General features: G+C 39.7%; 1 protein-coding gene across 3 annotated transcripts in view; it reads left to right on the top strand.

The window, feature by feature from the left end:
• LRRIQ3 (leucine rich repeats and IQ motif containing 3) overlaps positions 1-14925 on the top strand; it is a 72752-nt gene that overhangs the window by 15567 nt on the left and 42260 nt on the right. For 2 of the 3 annotated variants that reach the window (XM_020794681.3, XM_020794680.3), the window contains exons 3-5: positions 272-595; positions 1243-1317; positions 1557-1690. In XM_020794681.3, the coding sequence (XP_020650340.3) occupies positions 272-595; positions 1243-1317; positions 1557-1690 (533 nt within the window). The remainder of the gene's footprint in view (positions 1-271; positions 596-1242; positions 1318-1556; positions 1691-14925) is intronic. The other variant, XM_020794682.3, reaches the window with a different exon arrangement.

The following is a 14925-nucleotide window of genomic DNA, read 5'->3' as shown; positions in this document are numbered from 1 at the left end:
CCTTGGGGAAGAGCACCTCATTTCGTTGCACCCACTTATGAGCGCAATGACAAATAAATTTCTTATGTCTTATGTCTTATGTCTTATATACCCTTCCCTTTCTAACACTGGAACCCTTTGAAGTAGTTGCTGCTAGATTTTAGTGCTAAATTAGACTTATGAGTCAGATTGGGTGTTTGTGCCGTTTGGGTTGTACTTCATTTTAAAACTCTATATTTACCAAACCAATTAATCTCTTTCTCCCTCCAAAATTGTGTTTCAACATTTTCAGCTAGAAGAGCTTCCAGGCCCAATGTTTTGGGGGAACATGGCAGACTTAAAACTCCTCTACCTTCATGATAATGGAATTTCAGCATTGGAAAATGTGCATTCATTATCTTTCTGCCCTAATCTTACTGCTCTCACCTTGTTCAATACTCCACTATGCCTGAAAGTAGCCTATAGGCATATTGTTGTCAACAGCATTTTTTCACTCAAGGCACTGGACTATTATGTCATTTCTGATGAGGAAATAATTGAGGACTGGAGGCTTCCTGCAAAATATAAACCATTTACTCCTAGCTTTTTTGTGGATTTTTGTCCTCTTGTTGGGAAGGTAAGCAAATTTAATAGTCTAGTTATTTAAGCATGCCTTCATGGGAATATTAAGCTTGAAGTATACTGTAATAATCCCTAGCCATTAGCTACAATACTGGAAGTAGGCTGGGGAAGGCGAGGCACCCCGCACGCTCATGCGCATGTGTGAACAAGTGCTCTCTTGCACTAGCGTGAGCCCTTGTGCGAGCGCTGCACTGCTGTTTGCACATGCACTCTCTCACTCATGTTCATGCGCAAATGGTGGCATGCTCGCATGGGCAGGCACTCATGCGAATGCGCAAATGGCAGCATGCCGCTTGTCTGGGCGCACTTGTGCACATGTGCAAACGGCAGTGCGGTGCTTGCACAGGTGTGCTGGAGCTCATGTGCAGGTGCAAACGGGCTGTGCGGGGGTGAGTGTGTGCGGGGGGTGGGGCGGGAGGTCTTTCTCAGCGGTCCGGTCTGGCTTAGGCCACAGGCCAGCACCGGGCCTTGGACCGGGGGTTGGGGACCTCTGTATTAGAGAATTCCTTAGCCACTAAAAGCATCAGATTGTCCCACCACAAGCTTCCTTCATATGACTGCAAATTAGTTTGTTTTGTTTTGTATTTGACCTTTGGGAACTAAGCATTAGCTTTGTTTGCAAATATTTACTCTGTATCATAGGAAGAATTGCCACAAACAATAAAGAATGGAAGAAAACCATTAATCTCCACTCCAGCACAATGGAATAACAGGAAGGTATTATTCACCTCATTTAGGATCTTTTTTCTAAGTCCTATTAGAGAAATCTCTTGCCAGGATATACAGAGATATTTTATGACATAAAAGAAGGTTAGCAAGCACTTACCAAGATTCCTCATCCAAGCTCATTGCTTTTAAACATTATGAGTAGAAAAAGTACAAAATTTTAAAGAACAAAGTATTTTGATACATGTGAATAGACCATTCTTATATTTCCCCTCTACGCTTTTTAATAGGAAATTACGTTTCAGGAAGAAATGAAAAGGGTAAGAGAGATAATTTCCAAGATCAATTATGTTCTAGCTCATCATTCACCAGTTGTGATTATTCAGAAATGGATAAGAGGATATTTAATTAGAAAAAGATTGTGGTAAGTATATTTTTACTTAATTTTAATCAGTAGATGTTTTCATGCAGAGTAGAGTGTCTAATTTAAGCTGGCTTGTCAGATGTCTTATCAAACATACATAAATATGTCTAATACAGCAGACATGTTACAAACTGTCTTAGAGTGGATGTTTCAACATTGTGTGTTAGGACAATTTAATTTGGAAAATATTGTGTATGGGAAAACTGTTCATCAGGTTTCCCCAGAAAGTATCATAATTAAGGGGCATAGCTGTTGATACTTCAAACTATATTGAGTACTTTTGCTGCCATGTACTTTGTACTAGTTTGTAATCTATAACCCATTAGAAGTGCATGGTAAAGCACATGTTCACTTAATGATTCTCAATATTTATTAACTCAGAATATTTTTATCCCACCTTTCTTCCCAAAAGGACCCAATAGCACCCAGCATATCTATAGGGTAATGCCATTAAAATCTGAAGCCGATTAATTCTGAACAATTGCATCTTTGAATGTATTATGTTGAAGCACAAACGTGTTGTCTGTATTCTGGTGCAAGTTCATGGTTTGTGACATTGTGCTTATAAGCTGTCATTGGACGTATTTGGCTTCAAGTCTTAAGACTGGATTCTTCACGGAATAAAGTAATTAATCTTTCTTTTGAAAACTTCTAAACATGTTGTATGGCTTTGGTCATTGTGCATTTCCTTAGACCCAGAGCCACCCAGAAGCTGCATCAGTCCTTACACGTGAAACTGGAAATTATTGGGAGATCAGCTTTTAAAGAAAAAAAGTCTTGGGCTCCTACATTTAGTTTTAATTAAGAACCACATCCCTCGTAGCCTCAATTTAGACTTTATGACTCCCACCACTTTTATACAATGTTATTGATTATAATCTGTACATAATGATAAGTATTACAGATGTTAACTTCCTTAAATAATATCAAAATTGAAATACAAAAAATACTTTCAGAAGTGGGTTGTAATATTGCAATCTCTACTTACGATAAAATGACAAGGTTTGCCCCATGTGATCAGTTATTAAGCCCTTGTTCATTTTTTTCTTTTGATTTTTCAGTCTTCCATGAAATGATACTTTTAAAGAGGTTCAGTAATTGCTGTGTATCTTGAAGTGCCTGTTAATTGATATCTAAAAGGCATTGTAATGAATATGTTAACATCTACTATGTATATGCTTTTTATTAAAAACATAAAAATCAGAAGAAAGAAATGATGAGAAATATAGGTGTTAAATTTGGTCAAGACCTTACGCATGAAGACTAAATTATAAGTGTCTCTGTTTCATAAATAATTATAATTGGTTTTCCTGATCCTGCCCCTGTCAGTTTTGTGGACTCATAACCTTGAAGAAATAGTTCTTAGCATATAACATTATCAGTGTTAAGTATTTTTACTGTATATTTTAGGTGCATTGGAAAGTCAACTGGCATGCCACAGTAGTAATTTCAGGTTGTTTTAGAACTGGGTCTTGTGGCCAGACATCAGAGCTGATATAGCATTGTGGTTAAAGCAACTTAGGTTTTAATTGAAAAACAGATTTTTTCAAATTTTTGTTCTGCCCTGAATTCATTAAGTGGTGTTAGATAAACTACTATTCTCTCTCTCAGCTTTTCTACCTGAAATATGATAGATGTTTATTACAGGATTGTTGTTGTGTGTGAACTGCTTTGAGTACTACAAATTGATAATGATTATTATTATATTACCCAATCTTGTCATAATATTGAATTGGTCAGATAAAATGGCAGTGTTCTGAGGTGAGGATAATAAAGCATTGCAAGTGATTGCCAGCTATAAATGCACCGTTAGGAGCCTAGTGAAGTAACAAGATGATAGACCTGGCAATGTCTTGAGTATACATGTACCCTTTCTACATAAATTCTAATTAAATGTTGTGAGCTATCATTCCCTAATGCAGGGGTCTCGAAACTTTTCAGTGGGAGGGCCACATCGTATATGCTCCACAGTTTTGAGGGCTGAAGGAAGACGTGTGTGCACATACCCGCATGCCTGCATGCACTCCTGCATGCCCACCCGCGTGCATACGCACTCTTGCACACACGCACTCCCTCATGAATGCCTGCACACTGCGCCAGATTAAAATGCAAGGCAGGCCAGATATGGCTCGTGGGCTGTAGTTTGGAGATCCCTGCCCTAATGGATCTCCAAAGTAGGATTTCAGGTGGTACAGAGGGCTGTAGTCCAGTCATATTAACAGACATCAGTCTCTGTGTTGTTGGATTTAAGTCATATATTCTACTCAAGGGTGATACTGCTTCTACTACTATCAATAATATTTAGAAATTGATGTTCTGGAAACTTTAATACATGGAAGTTTGTTGACTTGATTGTCCTTTGAATTACTTTATTTTGAAATGTCTGAGATAGAAAGATACAACAGGTAGCCTCCTCAAATACTTTAGCTATTCTGGGGATTCTGGAATGTAATCCTGATAAAGTAGAGTGAACAGTGATTTTTTTTAAAAAAAACTTTTTAATTTTGGTTGCTTCTACTTTTTTTCCTCCCAAGCTGCTGCTCAAGCAGTGAGATATCTTGGAAGAAATACTATAATTGTTACAATCTTTTAGAACCTGGTAATATTTCAAGGTTGTAGTTCTGTGCATATTTACCTGAAAGTAAATTTCACTGACTCCTTCATGGATTGCTGCCTTGTCGTGGCGAAGGGGCTTGAGTAACTCAGAGAAGCTATGGGCTATGCCGTGCAGGGACACCCAAGACGGACAGGACATAGTGGAGAGTTCCGACTAAACGCAATCCACCTGGAGTAGGAAATGGCAAGCCACTCCAGTATCTTTGCCAAGAACGCCCCATGATCAGAAACAAAAGGCTAAAAGATATGACGCTGGAAGATGGGCCCCTCAGGTCGGAAGGCGTCCAACATGCTACTGAGGAAGAGTGGAGGACAAGTACAAGTAGCTCCAGAGCTAATGAAGTGGTTGGGCCAAAGCCGAAAGGACGCTCAGCTGTGGACGTGCCTGGAAGTGAAAGGAAAATCCAATGCTGCAAAGAAAAATACTGCATAGGAACCTGGAATGTAAGATCTATGAACGTTGGGAAGCTGGAGGTGGTCAAACAGGAGATGGCAAGAATAAACATCGACATCCTGGGCATCAGTGAACTAAAATGGACAGGAATGGGCGAATTCAGCTCAGATGATTATCATATCTACTATTGTGGGCAAGAATCCCGTAGAAGGAATGGAGTAGCTCTCATAGTCAACAAAAGAGTGGGAAAAGCTGTAATGGGATACAGTCTCAAAAATGATAGAATGGTGTCAATACGAATCCAAGGCAGACCATTCAACATCACAATAATCCAAGTTTATGCACCAACCAGCATTGCTGAGGAGACTGAAAGTGAACAATTCTATGAAGATTTACAACACCTTCTAGAACTGACACCAAAGAAAGATGTTCTTCTCATTCTAGGGGACTGGAATGCTAAAGTAGGGAGCCAAGAGATAAAAGGAACAACAGGGAAGTTTGGCCTTGGAATTCAGAACGAAGCAGGACAAAGGCTAATAGAGTTTTGTCAAGAGAATAAGCTGGTCATCACAAACACTCTTTTCCAACAACACAAGAGGCGACTCTATACATGGAAATCACCAGATGGGCAATATCGAAATCAGATTGATTATATTCTCTGCAGCCAAAGATGGAGAAGCTCTATACAGTCAGCAAAAACAAGACCTGGAGCTGACTGCGGTTCTGATCATCAGCTTCTCATAGCAAAATTCAAGCTTAGACTGAAGAGATTAGGAAAAACCACTGGGCCACTCAGGTATAATCTAAACCAAATCCCTTATGAATACACAGTGGAAGTAAAGAACAGATTTAAGGAACTAGATTTGGTGGACAGAGTGCCTGAAGAACTTTGGATAGAGGCTCGTAACATTGTCCAGGAGGCAGCAACGAAAACCATCCCAAAGAAAAGGAAATGCAAGAAAGCAAAGTGGCTGTCCAACGAGGCCTTAGAAATAGCAGAGAGGAGAAGGGAAGCAAAATGCAAGGGAGATAGGGAAAGTTACAGAAACTTGAATGCAGACTTCCAAAGAATAGCAAGGAGAGACAAGAGGGCCTTCTTAAATGAACAATGCAAAGAAATAGAGGAAGATAACAGAAAAGGAAAGACCAGAGATCTGTTCAGGAAAATTGGACATATTAGAGGAACATTTGGCGCAAAGATGAACATGATAAAAGACAAAAATGGGAGAGACCTAACAGAAGCAGAAGACGTCAAGAAGAGGTGGCAAGAATACACAGAGGAATTATATCAGAAAGATTTGGATATCCCGGACAACCCAGACAATGTAGTTGCTGACCTTGAGCCAGACATCCTGGAGAGCAAAGTCAAGTGGGCCTTAGAAAGCCTGGCTAACAACAAGGCCAGTGGAGGTGATGGCATTCCAGTTGAACTATTTAAAATCTTGAAAGATGATGCTGTTAAGGTGCTACATTCAATATGCCAGCAAGTTTGGAAAACTCAACAGTGGCCAGAGGATTGGAAAAGATCAGTCTACATCCCAATCCCAAAGAAAGGCAGTGCCAAAGAATGCTCCAACTACCGTACAATTGCACTCATTTCACACGCTAGCAAGGTTATGCTCAAAATCCTACAAGGTAGGCTTCAGCAGTATGTGGACCGAGAACTCCCAGAAGTACAAGCTGGATTCCGAAGAGGCAGAGGAACTCGAGACCAAATTGCTAACTTGCGCTGGATTATGGAGAAAGCCAGAGAGTTCCAGAAAAATATCTACTTCTGCTTCATTGACTATGCGAAAGCCTTTGATTGTGTGGACCACAGCAAACTATGGCAAGTTCTTAAAGAAATGGGAGTGCCTGACCACTTTATCTGTCTCCTGAGAAACCTATATGTGGGACAGGAAGCAACAGTTAGAACTGGTCATGGAACAACTGAGTGGTTCAAAATTGGGAAAGGAGTACGGCAAGGCTGTATATTGTCCCCCAGCTTATTTAACTTATATGCAGAATACATCATGCGGAAGGCTGGACTGGAAGAAACCCAAGCCGGAATTAAGATTGCCGGAAGAAATATCAACAACCTCCGATATGCAGATGATACCACTCTGATGGCAGAAAGTGAGGAGGAATTAAAGAACCTTGTAATGAGAGTGAAAGAGGAGAGTGCAAAAAACGGTCTGAAACTCAACATCAAAAAAACTAAGATCATGGCCACTGGTCCCATCACCTCCTGGGAAATAGAAGGGGAAGATATGGAGGCAGTGTCAAATTTTATCTTCCTGGGCTCCATGATCACTGCAGATGGAGACAGCAGCCCTGAAATTAAAAGGCGCCTTCTTCTTGGGAGGAAAGCGATGACAAATCTTGACAGCATCTTGAAAAGCAGAGACATCACCTTGCCAACAAAAGTCCGAATAGTCAAAGCTATGGTTTTTCCTGTCATGATGTATGGAAGTGAGAGCTGGACCATAAAGAAAGCAGACCGCCGAAGAATCGAGGCCTTTGAATTGTGGTGCTGGAGGAGGCTCTTGAGAATCCCCTGGACTGCAAGGAGAACAAACCTATCAGTTCTAAAGGAAATCAACCCTGAATGCTCACTTGAAGGACAGATCCTGAAGCTGAGGCTCCAGTACTTTGGCCATCTCATGAGAAGAAAAGAGTCCTTGGAAAAAACCTTGATGTTAGGAAGGTGTGATGGCAAGAGGAGAAGGGGACGACCGAGGATGAGATGGCTGGACAGTGTCTGCGAAGCAACCAACATGAACCTGACACAACTCCGGGAGGCAGTAGAAGACAGGAGGGCCTGGCGTGCTCTGGTCCATGGGGTCACGAAGAGTCGGACACGACTAAACGACTAAACACACAAATTTCACTGAACTGAATCATATGTATTTCTGGGTAGACATGTATAGGAGTATACGTTTATAAGTGTCATGAATTAATGTTGAAATTTGGAAGCAATTATCCTCATTCGACAAGTGCAAAAAAGTTACTGCAAATTGTTGCTGACAAAGAGGACAGTTCTAAAGTATGAAAAGCTTAGAAAGCATTAGTCACATCATGGAGAGTTTACTTCTTTCAAATAACACAGGCTTGTTCTGCCTTCCATTTGTTTAACATCTGGTTATTGAAAATATGCTATCTTTTGGATATTTTCATAAATGTATTAGTCTTGATGAAACATGTATAGATACTGCTATGTGTTGATATCTGTTCAGCAGAACACCAAGATTAAGTAAATACAGAATTAATCAATTGACATATAGCTGAAACTTCACTGAATATGTGCATTGAAACAATTGATGATTTGCATTAATGTATCAGAATTGAATAGCTGCATTCTGTAATATACCACAACAAAATGATGCTAGCATTTGTGTTTGTGTGTTTTGTGTGTATGCATGTGTGTGTGCGCGCACCATCAAGTCAGTTCTAACTTGTGATGACAATTTTCAGGGTTTTCTAAGTAAAGAGTGCTCAAAAGCAGATCACCATTCCTTTCTTCTGGGGGGGCTCTCCTGGGACTGTGCAATTTATCCAAGGCCACCCAGGTTGGCTTTTTTGAAATACACAGTGGGAAATTGAACTCCCAGCCTCTTGCTCTGCAGCCAAATACCTGACTCACTGAGCTATCCAGTCAGCTGACACTAACATTAATATATTTTTATATATTCCTTAGGAGAACTCTAAAGGAAGGCATTATACTGTAAATCTTAATTTTTCAGTATGGAACACATTGATGATTTTTTTTTAGTTTTGTATAAAAGAAATATAAATGATGTACATAGACAGGCTGCATGTGTCTCATATGTGCTCCCCACAAACCCAATTTTAAGAAAAATGTTTTGAAAAAACATCTTGGCTGAAAAGTTCTGCTGTCAAGAGGACGAGGAAAATGTTGGCATGTTCTGAGAGTCCACCAACCTTGAGTCTGGGGACCTGTTTTTGTCTTTGTTTTTGTTTTGCTGTCACCAGATGATGCAACCATGCAGGATCTGGGGATGGGCATAGACCTCCAGAGGTTGCTTTTCCCTGGGATAGAACATTCCTATGGTGAGGGCTGATTCCATGATAGGGGAACTGCCACATCAGTTCACTATGGCAATCACAGGGTATTTTGAAGGAGAGGGTGTCTTCCTTTTTCTATATGTGTGTGCATGTTTTAAATGTATCCAAGTGATGCGAACTAGAGAGGATATATCTACAAGTCAAGGGAATAAATGGGGCTTTGAAGCTTGCAGGTGCAGAATACCGTCTTTAGGGCCCTACTGTCGACCAGGAATAGTGCAGGGGACACATATGTACGTATCTGCTGAGGTTTTGTACGTATGTCAAGGGGTCTCAAGTGCATATTTGCCATCACACTAGTATTGCATCATTTCTACCCCATCCAGTAGCTAAGGCAGTAGTGTACATTCTTTGAGGTGTTTAGCTTGGTGAAACATAAGCCTAATGGTCATAGGTAGTTATGTCTCAGTACAATTTGTTGTTCTTGTTCTGATTATTCAATTTGTTTTTGCTTGGTCACAGTTTTACACATACTACTTTCTATTTGTAAAGCTTTAAACGTAAATATTTAAAAAATGTAAAGCTAGTCATTAAATATAGGAGTTAACTTATGTTGCTTGAGCTTGATTAGAGATGAGTAGCAAAATACTGCAATAGTCGACATCTGAGTAAATGTCCATGGGTGCTTACCATCTAATACTCTCTTTTTGGTTGTATGTATGCATAGTGCTTTTCATATTTATATCCCACTTCATCTTTAGTGAGTTAAAGGTGAAGATGACGCTTTCCTCATCCCACTTTACAACTCTGGGTGAAGCTGAGGGAGAATGACTGACTCAAGGTTCCTCATGATGGAGTTTCATCACTGAACCTTAAATGTTCTCAATCTCAATTCAGTACTCTGCCCACTACACCAGGCTGGCAGTGTCAGACACAGGTATACACACCCTGAGCTTCTGATGCTGGAAACAATAAAAAAGTAGCACATACACTATCAAAAAGCACAGATGAGAACTGTGGAATTGTAATGGAACACAAAGCAATATGTACAGTTAATGCTCATGGACTCCTTTGTGGTAAGCATGACAAGGTGAAGCGAATGACTTATCAGAATGTTGTACAGATGTTTAAGTTTGCTGTTGTCTTTCTGGTGTGATACCTGAAAGAAAGGATATTCTCCAAAGTACTCTGCATTCATGTCATGGGTGAACTATACCCCACACCAGATGATGTTAAATTCATGCGTAGCATCATAAATTCTAAGATGGAAAGCATGGACGTGTGCCTTTGTATTATTTGCACACAGATGGTGCTCTGTGAAGCATTCAGCAAGCAAGCAAACCACATCTGTCAAAACATTCTCCATCAATTCTAGCATCTTGTGCTGAGTGGTAATAGTAAGGTTGTCAGTTTAGATCAATGAAATCTCATAGCACATTGGGTTGACTGGTCATTTGTATAGGACTGGGGCAGCCCTGTTGATTCAGGTGCTGCATCTCATATGTACTTCTTTTAGCAGGTCAGACACAGTTTTTGGCAATTCAGCTAAGTGGATTGTGAAGTCCAAAGCAACATTGTCTGATAGGGCACAGTTGGGCAATATGAGGCTCACTAGATACTCTTTTACTCAAATTTTCGTCAGCCTTAGATAATCTAGCCAGTGGTTAGAAATGATGGGAGACATTCCTCATCAGTATTGGTGTGGGGCACAGGTTCACTGATCCTTCTGTATTGGTAGCAAGTAGAGATTCCTCTCCATTTTTAGTCATGAAGCTGATAGATCCCAAGAGGATGGAAAAGTAAGGGCAGCTGTGGGTTGGCCTGTGGGAGGGAATGAAGAAATAGTGGTAGCTGTGGAAGAGAACTAAGGGGCTAAGGTACTGGAAGGGAGAAGCAGTGAACACTGTGAAAGTTGAATCAGAAGTGCTTTGGGGAATGAGTAAAAAGGTAAATGTATCAACAAAGTGACGTTGAGTATTGTAGATACTCCCAAAAGAACTGCCTCCCCACCCCCTTTTTAGTAGGCTGTGAAACGTACTAAATTGTATACTCCTGTAGCTTCCATACTATCTATGTATTATTTCTTAAAACAAGACTGAATGTTGACACCCGTCTTTCTTTTGATACAAGCAGCCATTTGGCAAGAACATTTGAGTGATAATCTTGTCAAGCTATTACTCTGATGAAGAGTGACAGGCACTGCATCATTTTGGCAGATGGGTCAACTTTTCTTTAGAGAAGTGACAATTTTCCTTTGTTCAACTAATAAAAAGTCTGCAGAATGAACCCTCCTTGAATCAATTGCCTTTAGGAGGGAGAGTACATAAAATATAAAATGCATGCATGCCTTTACATGTTGGCTCCATGCTGTGCGTCCGCAGAGAACCTGCATGCTGTTTGGAAGTTTAATAGGAATACAGTCACTCCTTTCCACTGTTATATTGTGAGAATATTGCAGTGGTTTTTCAGAAGGTCTTCAGCAGAAGAAATATTTTAAGATTAGAGTAATAAATTCTTTGAAATAGTATGCTCTCATACAGTCATAATGAGATAGTTATAAACGTTACTAATTTGTTGAAATAAGCATTCCATGGGAAATAGTAGGTTCGTTTTTGTCAGTAGAAGCCTGGCTGCAGAGAACTGCATAGGTGCTAGATTATTCTGATCCTTTAGGGACAAGTTTCTCTAAGTAAAAAATGTTAACACTCCTAATTTCCACTCCTTTGGGTGGAAATTAAAGAAGTAAAAAATTGAAAGGGACAGTTAAAAATCAAGGCATCTGTTAGGGTAAGTGCAGGCATCATCTCAGGTCCAAATTGTAATAAATAATAGGAATTAGGAAGTTTATGGCTTGCCTGAGGCCACTTACAGAGCAATTCTGTAGTGTCTTCTCTGAAATAATTCTGACAGGTTTTAGTGGCAACTTAGTTATTGGTATGTACCATTAAGTCTCTTTTTGATTTATGGTCACTCTATGAATTAAAATCACCCAGAGGGTTCTGTTGTTAACAACCTTGCTCAAGTCTTACAGATTCAAGGCTGTGGCTTCTTTTATTGAATCAGCTCAAGTTTACACCCAAATCTGTAAGATTTAAACTAGAGCCCTGTGCTCATGGACTCAAGAGACTAATGAAATCTCAAGTCTCAATGAAGCAACCTAGAATTACATTTAAGTAAACACTGTCATTTCACTACTTCCATCTATGTTTTTTTTGCAGCATGGTATGTTTCTGAGTATTATTACCAACAGAAGTTTAGGATGTCTGTGCATGGACATATGAAAGTCAATATGACATAGCGGTTAGACTAGGACTGGTTTCAGATCCTCACTTGGCTATGAAACTTGCTGGATGACTTTCGTTGAGCACACTTTCTCTGCATGACATACCTGACTGGGTTGTTGTGATGATAAAGTGGGAAGAAAGTGAACAATATATTCTACACTGAGCTCATTGAAAGGAAGGTGGAATACAAACGTAACATATATACAAATGAATGAATAAATAGGATTACTCTTTCATAAAGCAGAGAGGGAGCCCCTGCTGAAAGTTAATTGAGGGAGTCCTTGGATGAGATATAAGCACTGTTCCACTGGCAGGGAAGAATTCAGAAACATCTTCCCCAAGTCCACTTATACAGCCCTGAAGAGCTCTGCAAGTGTAAGAATATCACCATCAATGTGTCAACAAGGAGCAAGGCTCCAAACAAGCTATTCTAGCTATCTGTTGGCAGTCTTCAATCCACAGGAAGCAGACTGTTTTTTCCCCATGATAAGCTCACAGACTGGGCTGATAAATTTTTGTAAGGGGGAGGATTGTGTCATTCATTCCCTTGTGATGATTAGTGAGAAGGCAAATTTAGATTTAAAAGCTAAACAAGCCAGCAAGATACAAAAGATGGCTGTTGTTGCATCACAGAAATCTCCCTCACCTCAGATCACTGAGGTCTGTGGCAGACGCAAGGAAGTGTGATTGTACTGGATATTTCTTGATTTACATTTTAGCCACTATGCTGGACAAATCCCCAGTCAAACAGGAACCTTGCATTTGACCAGGATGGATAAAAATCAAGGATTGTAAAAATCAGATTGATTTAGATAATGATTGAAATCATGATTTAAATTTAAAAAACTATTTTAAAACATGGTTGAAATTTTTTAAAACACATACACACACCCAGGCAGTGTGTGTGTGTGTGGGGGGGGATATGTAGATTGTTTTGGCAGTACTTTATTTGAAGAACTGATTGGAAAATTCCAGTGGAATGTTACCAGGGTAAAGTTTTGACCCTCCCCACCCCACCACAGGATTTGCAACCAGTATTTGAACTCATCTTAAAAGCATACCTGGTAGACTTCTGCCATGAATTTTTTATCTATAATTTTTCTGCAATATTGGTGCATGGCCTGAAGAAGTGGCCTTTACCCAAAATAGTATATTGATTGATTGATTGATTGATTTGATTGATTGATTGATTCTTTTAGTAGTCTAATGAACATGTTACTTCTTCTGCATTTACATTGTGTAAGGACCACATAACTTTCTTTGTTTGTCCCCACGCCCTTATTCTAGAGTTCATTCACTATTAAATTTCAGAGACATGATTCTGGCAGACTTTGGTGACAAGGCAGTTACAGTTGCAAATGAAGCTTGTGCTTACCTTCTGATGAACAGCCATAAAACAGATTTTATTTGCAGCATGTGTGTAGCGTGAAAAGCTTCCCCAGCAGCAATCAGAAATGTTCAGTATTTAAGAAGTTGCTTATGGTGTATATCTAAGTTAAAGCTTTTCCCCAGCACTGTTTTCTCAGTCCCAGAAGATAGAATAAATGAGAAAAACCATTCTCTTAACAAGAACAAAAGGTTACACTTACTTTCACTACTTCTTATGCCACAGGCAATAATAAAACGAAATTTTTAGAGGATGCTAAAATTAGTGTATGTGTTCTGCATAATTAGCAAGTAAAATTATGCAGCCCGGTTTTGGACAACTGGGATATGGGGGCCTTGCTAGCAATGGGTATCTATTTTGATTATCTGCAAGTTTGCTTAAATTTGTTCACCTAATTAATTGAAAGCCAGATGTTTCATCACTTGATAAAGTCACTGTGTCTATATGTGGTAGTCAGCCTCAATTCCTCAGAATGTTCAAGTTTTCCAACACCATCTTTTTGTAGTATTTTTAATGGTAGTTTTCGGTCATGAGTGGCATCCAGAAAGTGCACAGCTAGTTCTGTATGTCCAAGGGATTTCTGGGTTTTCATTGCTTCAATAATAGCTCCTTGTGGTATGTGGCAACCTCCTTTGGCAATTGCGGAGACTTGTGATGAGCCAAACTAGCACGAGCCTTTGCTGCCACAGATAGTAGCCCAGAGTAGACTAGCCGCCCAGAGCAGACTTCGGTCTAGATGGGCGGGGTATAAATTCAATCAATCAATCAATCAATCAATCAATCAATCAATCAATCAATCAATCAATCAATCAATCAGTAAATAAAATAGTGACAAGATAATTATTAGTCCATGACAGTCCAATAATGATACTGTGCTGGCAAATCAAATTAAGATTCTGTAAGACAATTCTATAAATGGTGGCAATCCAAACAAAAAATTATAACTTCTAAACTGGTCTTCAGATCAGCACCAAATTTGGCACAGTTGTAGCAGACAGTGTACTTTTACTCTGTGTGATGCTCAGGGAGTCACTGTGGACACAAATCTACCACCTTTCCTCTGAAGTGAGTCCTTTAATTCTCAGAAGTCCGTAGAATCTGTTCCATGGACAAGCCTGACCTTAAAAGAAAACTTCTGTGTACTTTTACAGTACTTAAGCATGGGCTTTGTGATTCCTCAGAACTCACAACAGCTCAGTAAGGTAGGAATTCTCAATGGTAGGAAGTTAGTGACCTATTCCAATCCAGTGGATTTAAGTGTAACCCTGCTGTTCAAGAGACAAGTCCTTGTCTTAATTTTTATTAAGAAAATATAGATTCATAGAAAACAGTTTGTTTGCAAAGCATTAGTATGATGGATTTCCAAGTCACTCCTGTCAATCACAGCGGAACCTCATATGTATAAGCCAATGAGAGGACAGGAGAGGCAGAGGCAGAGATTTGTCAGTTAGTCAGTTGGAGAGTTCGAGAGAAGGAGGAGTGAGGTTTGCAGAAAGAGATGGATAGATAGAGATAGAGAGAGAATTGGTCCTAATAAATATGAGCTGGT

This window comes from Pogona vitticeps, chromosome 4, assembly GCF_051106095.1.
Source record: "Pogona vitticeps strain Pit_001003342236 chromosome 4, PviZW2.1, whole genome shotgun sequence".
Lineage (NCBI taxonomy): Eukaryota > Metazoa > Chordata > Lepidosauria > Squamata > Agamidae > Pogona > Pogona vitticeps.
The sequence above is the reverse complement of the archived record's forward strand: the minus strand, read 5'-3'. Positions and strand labels throughout refer to the sequence as shown.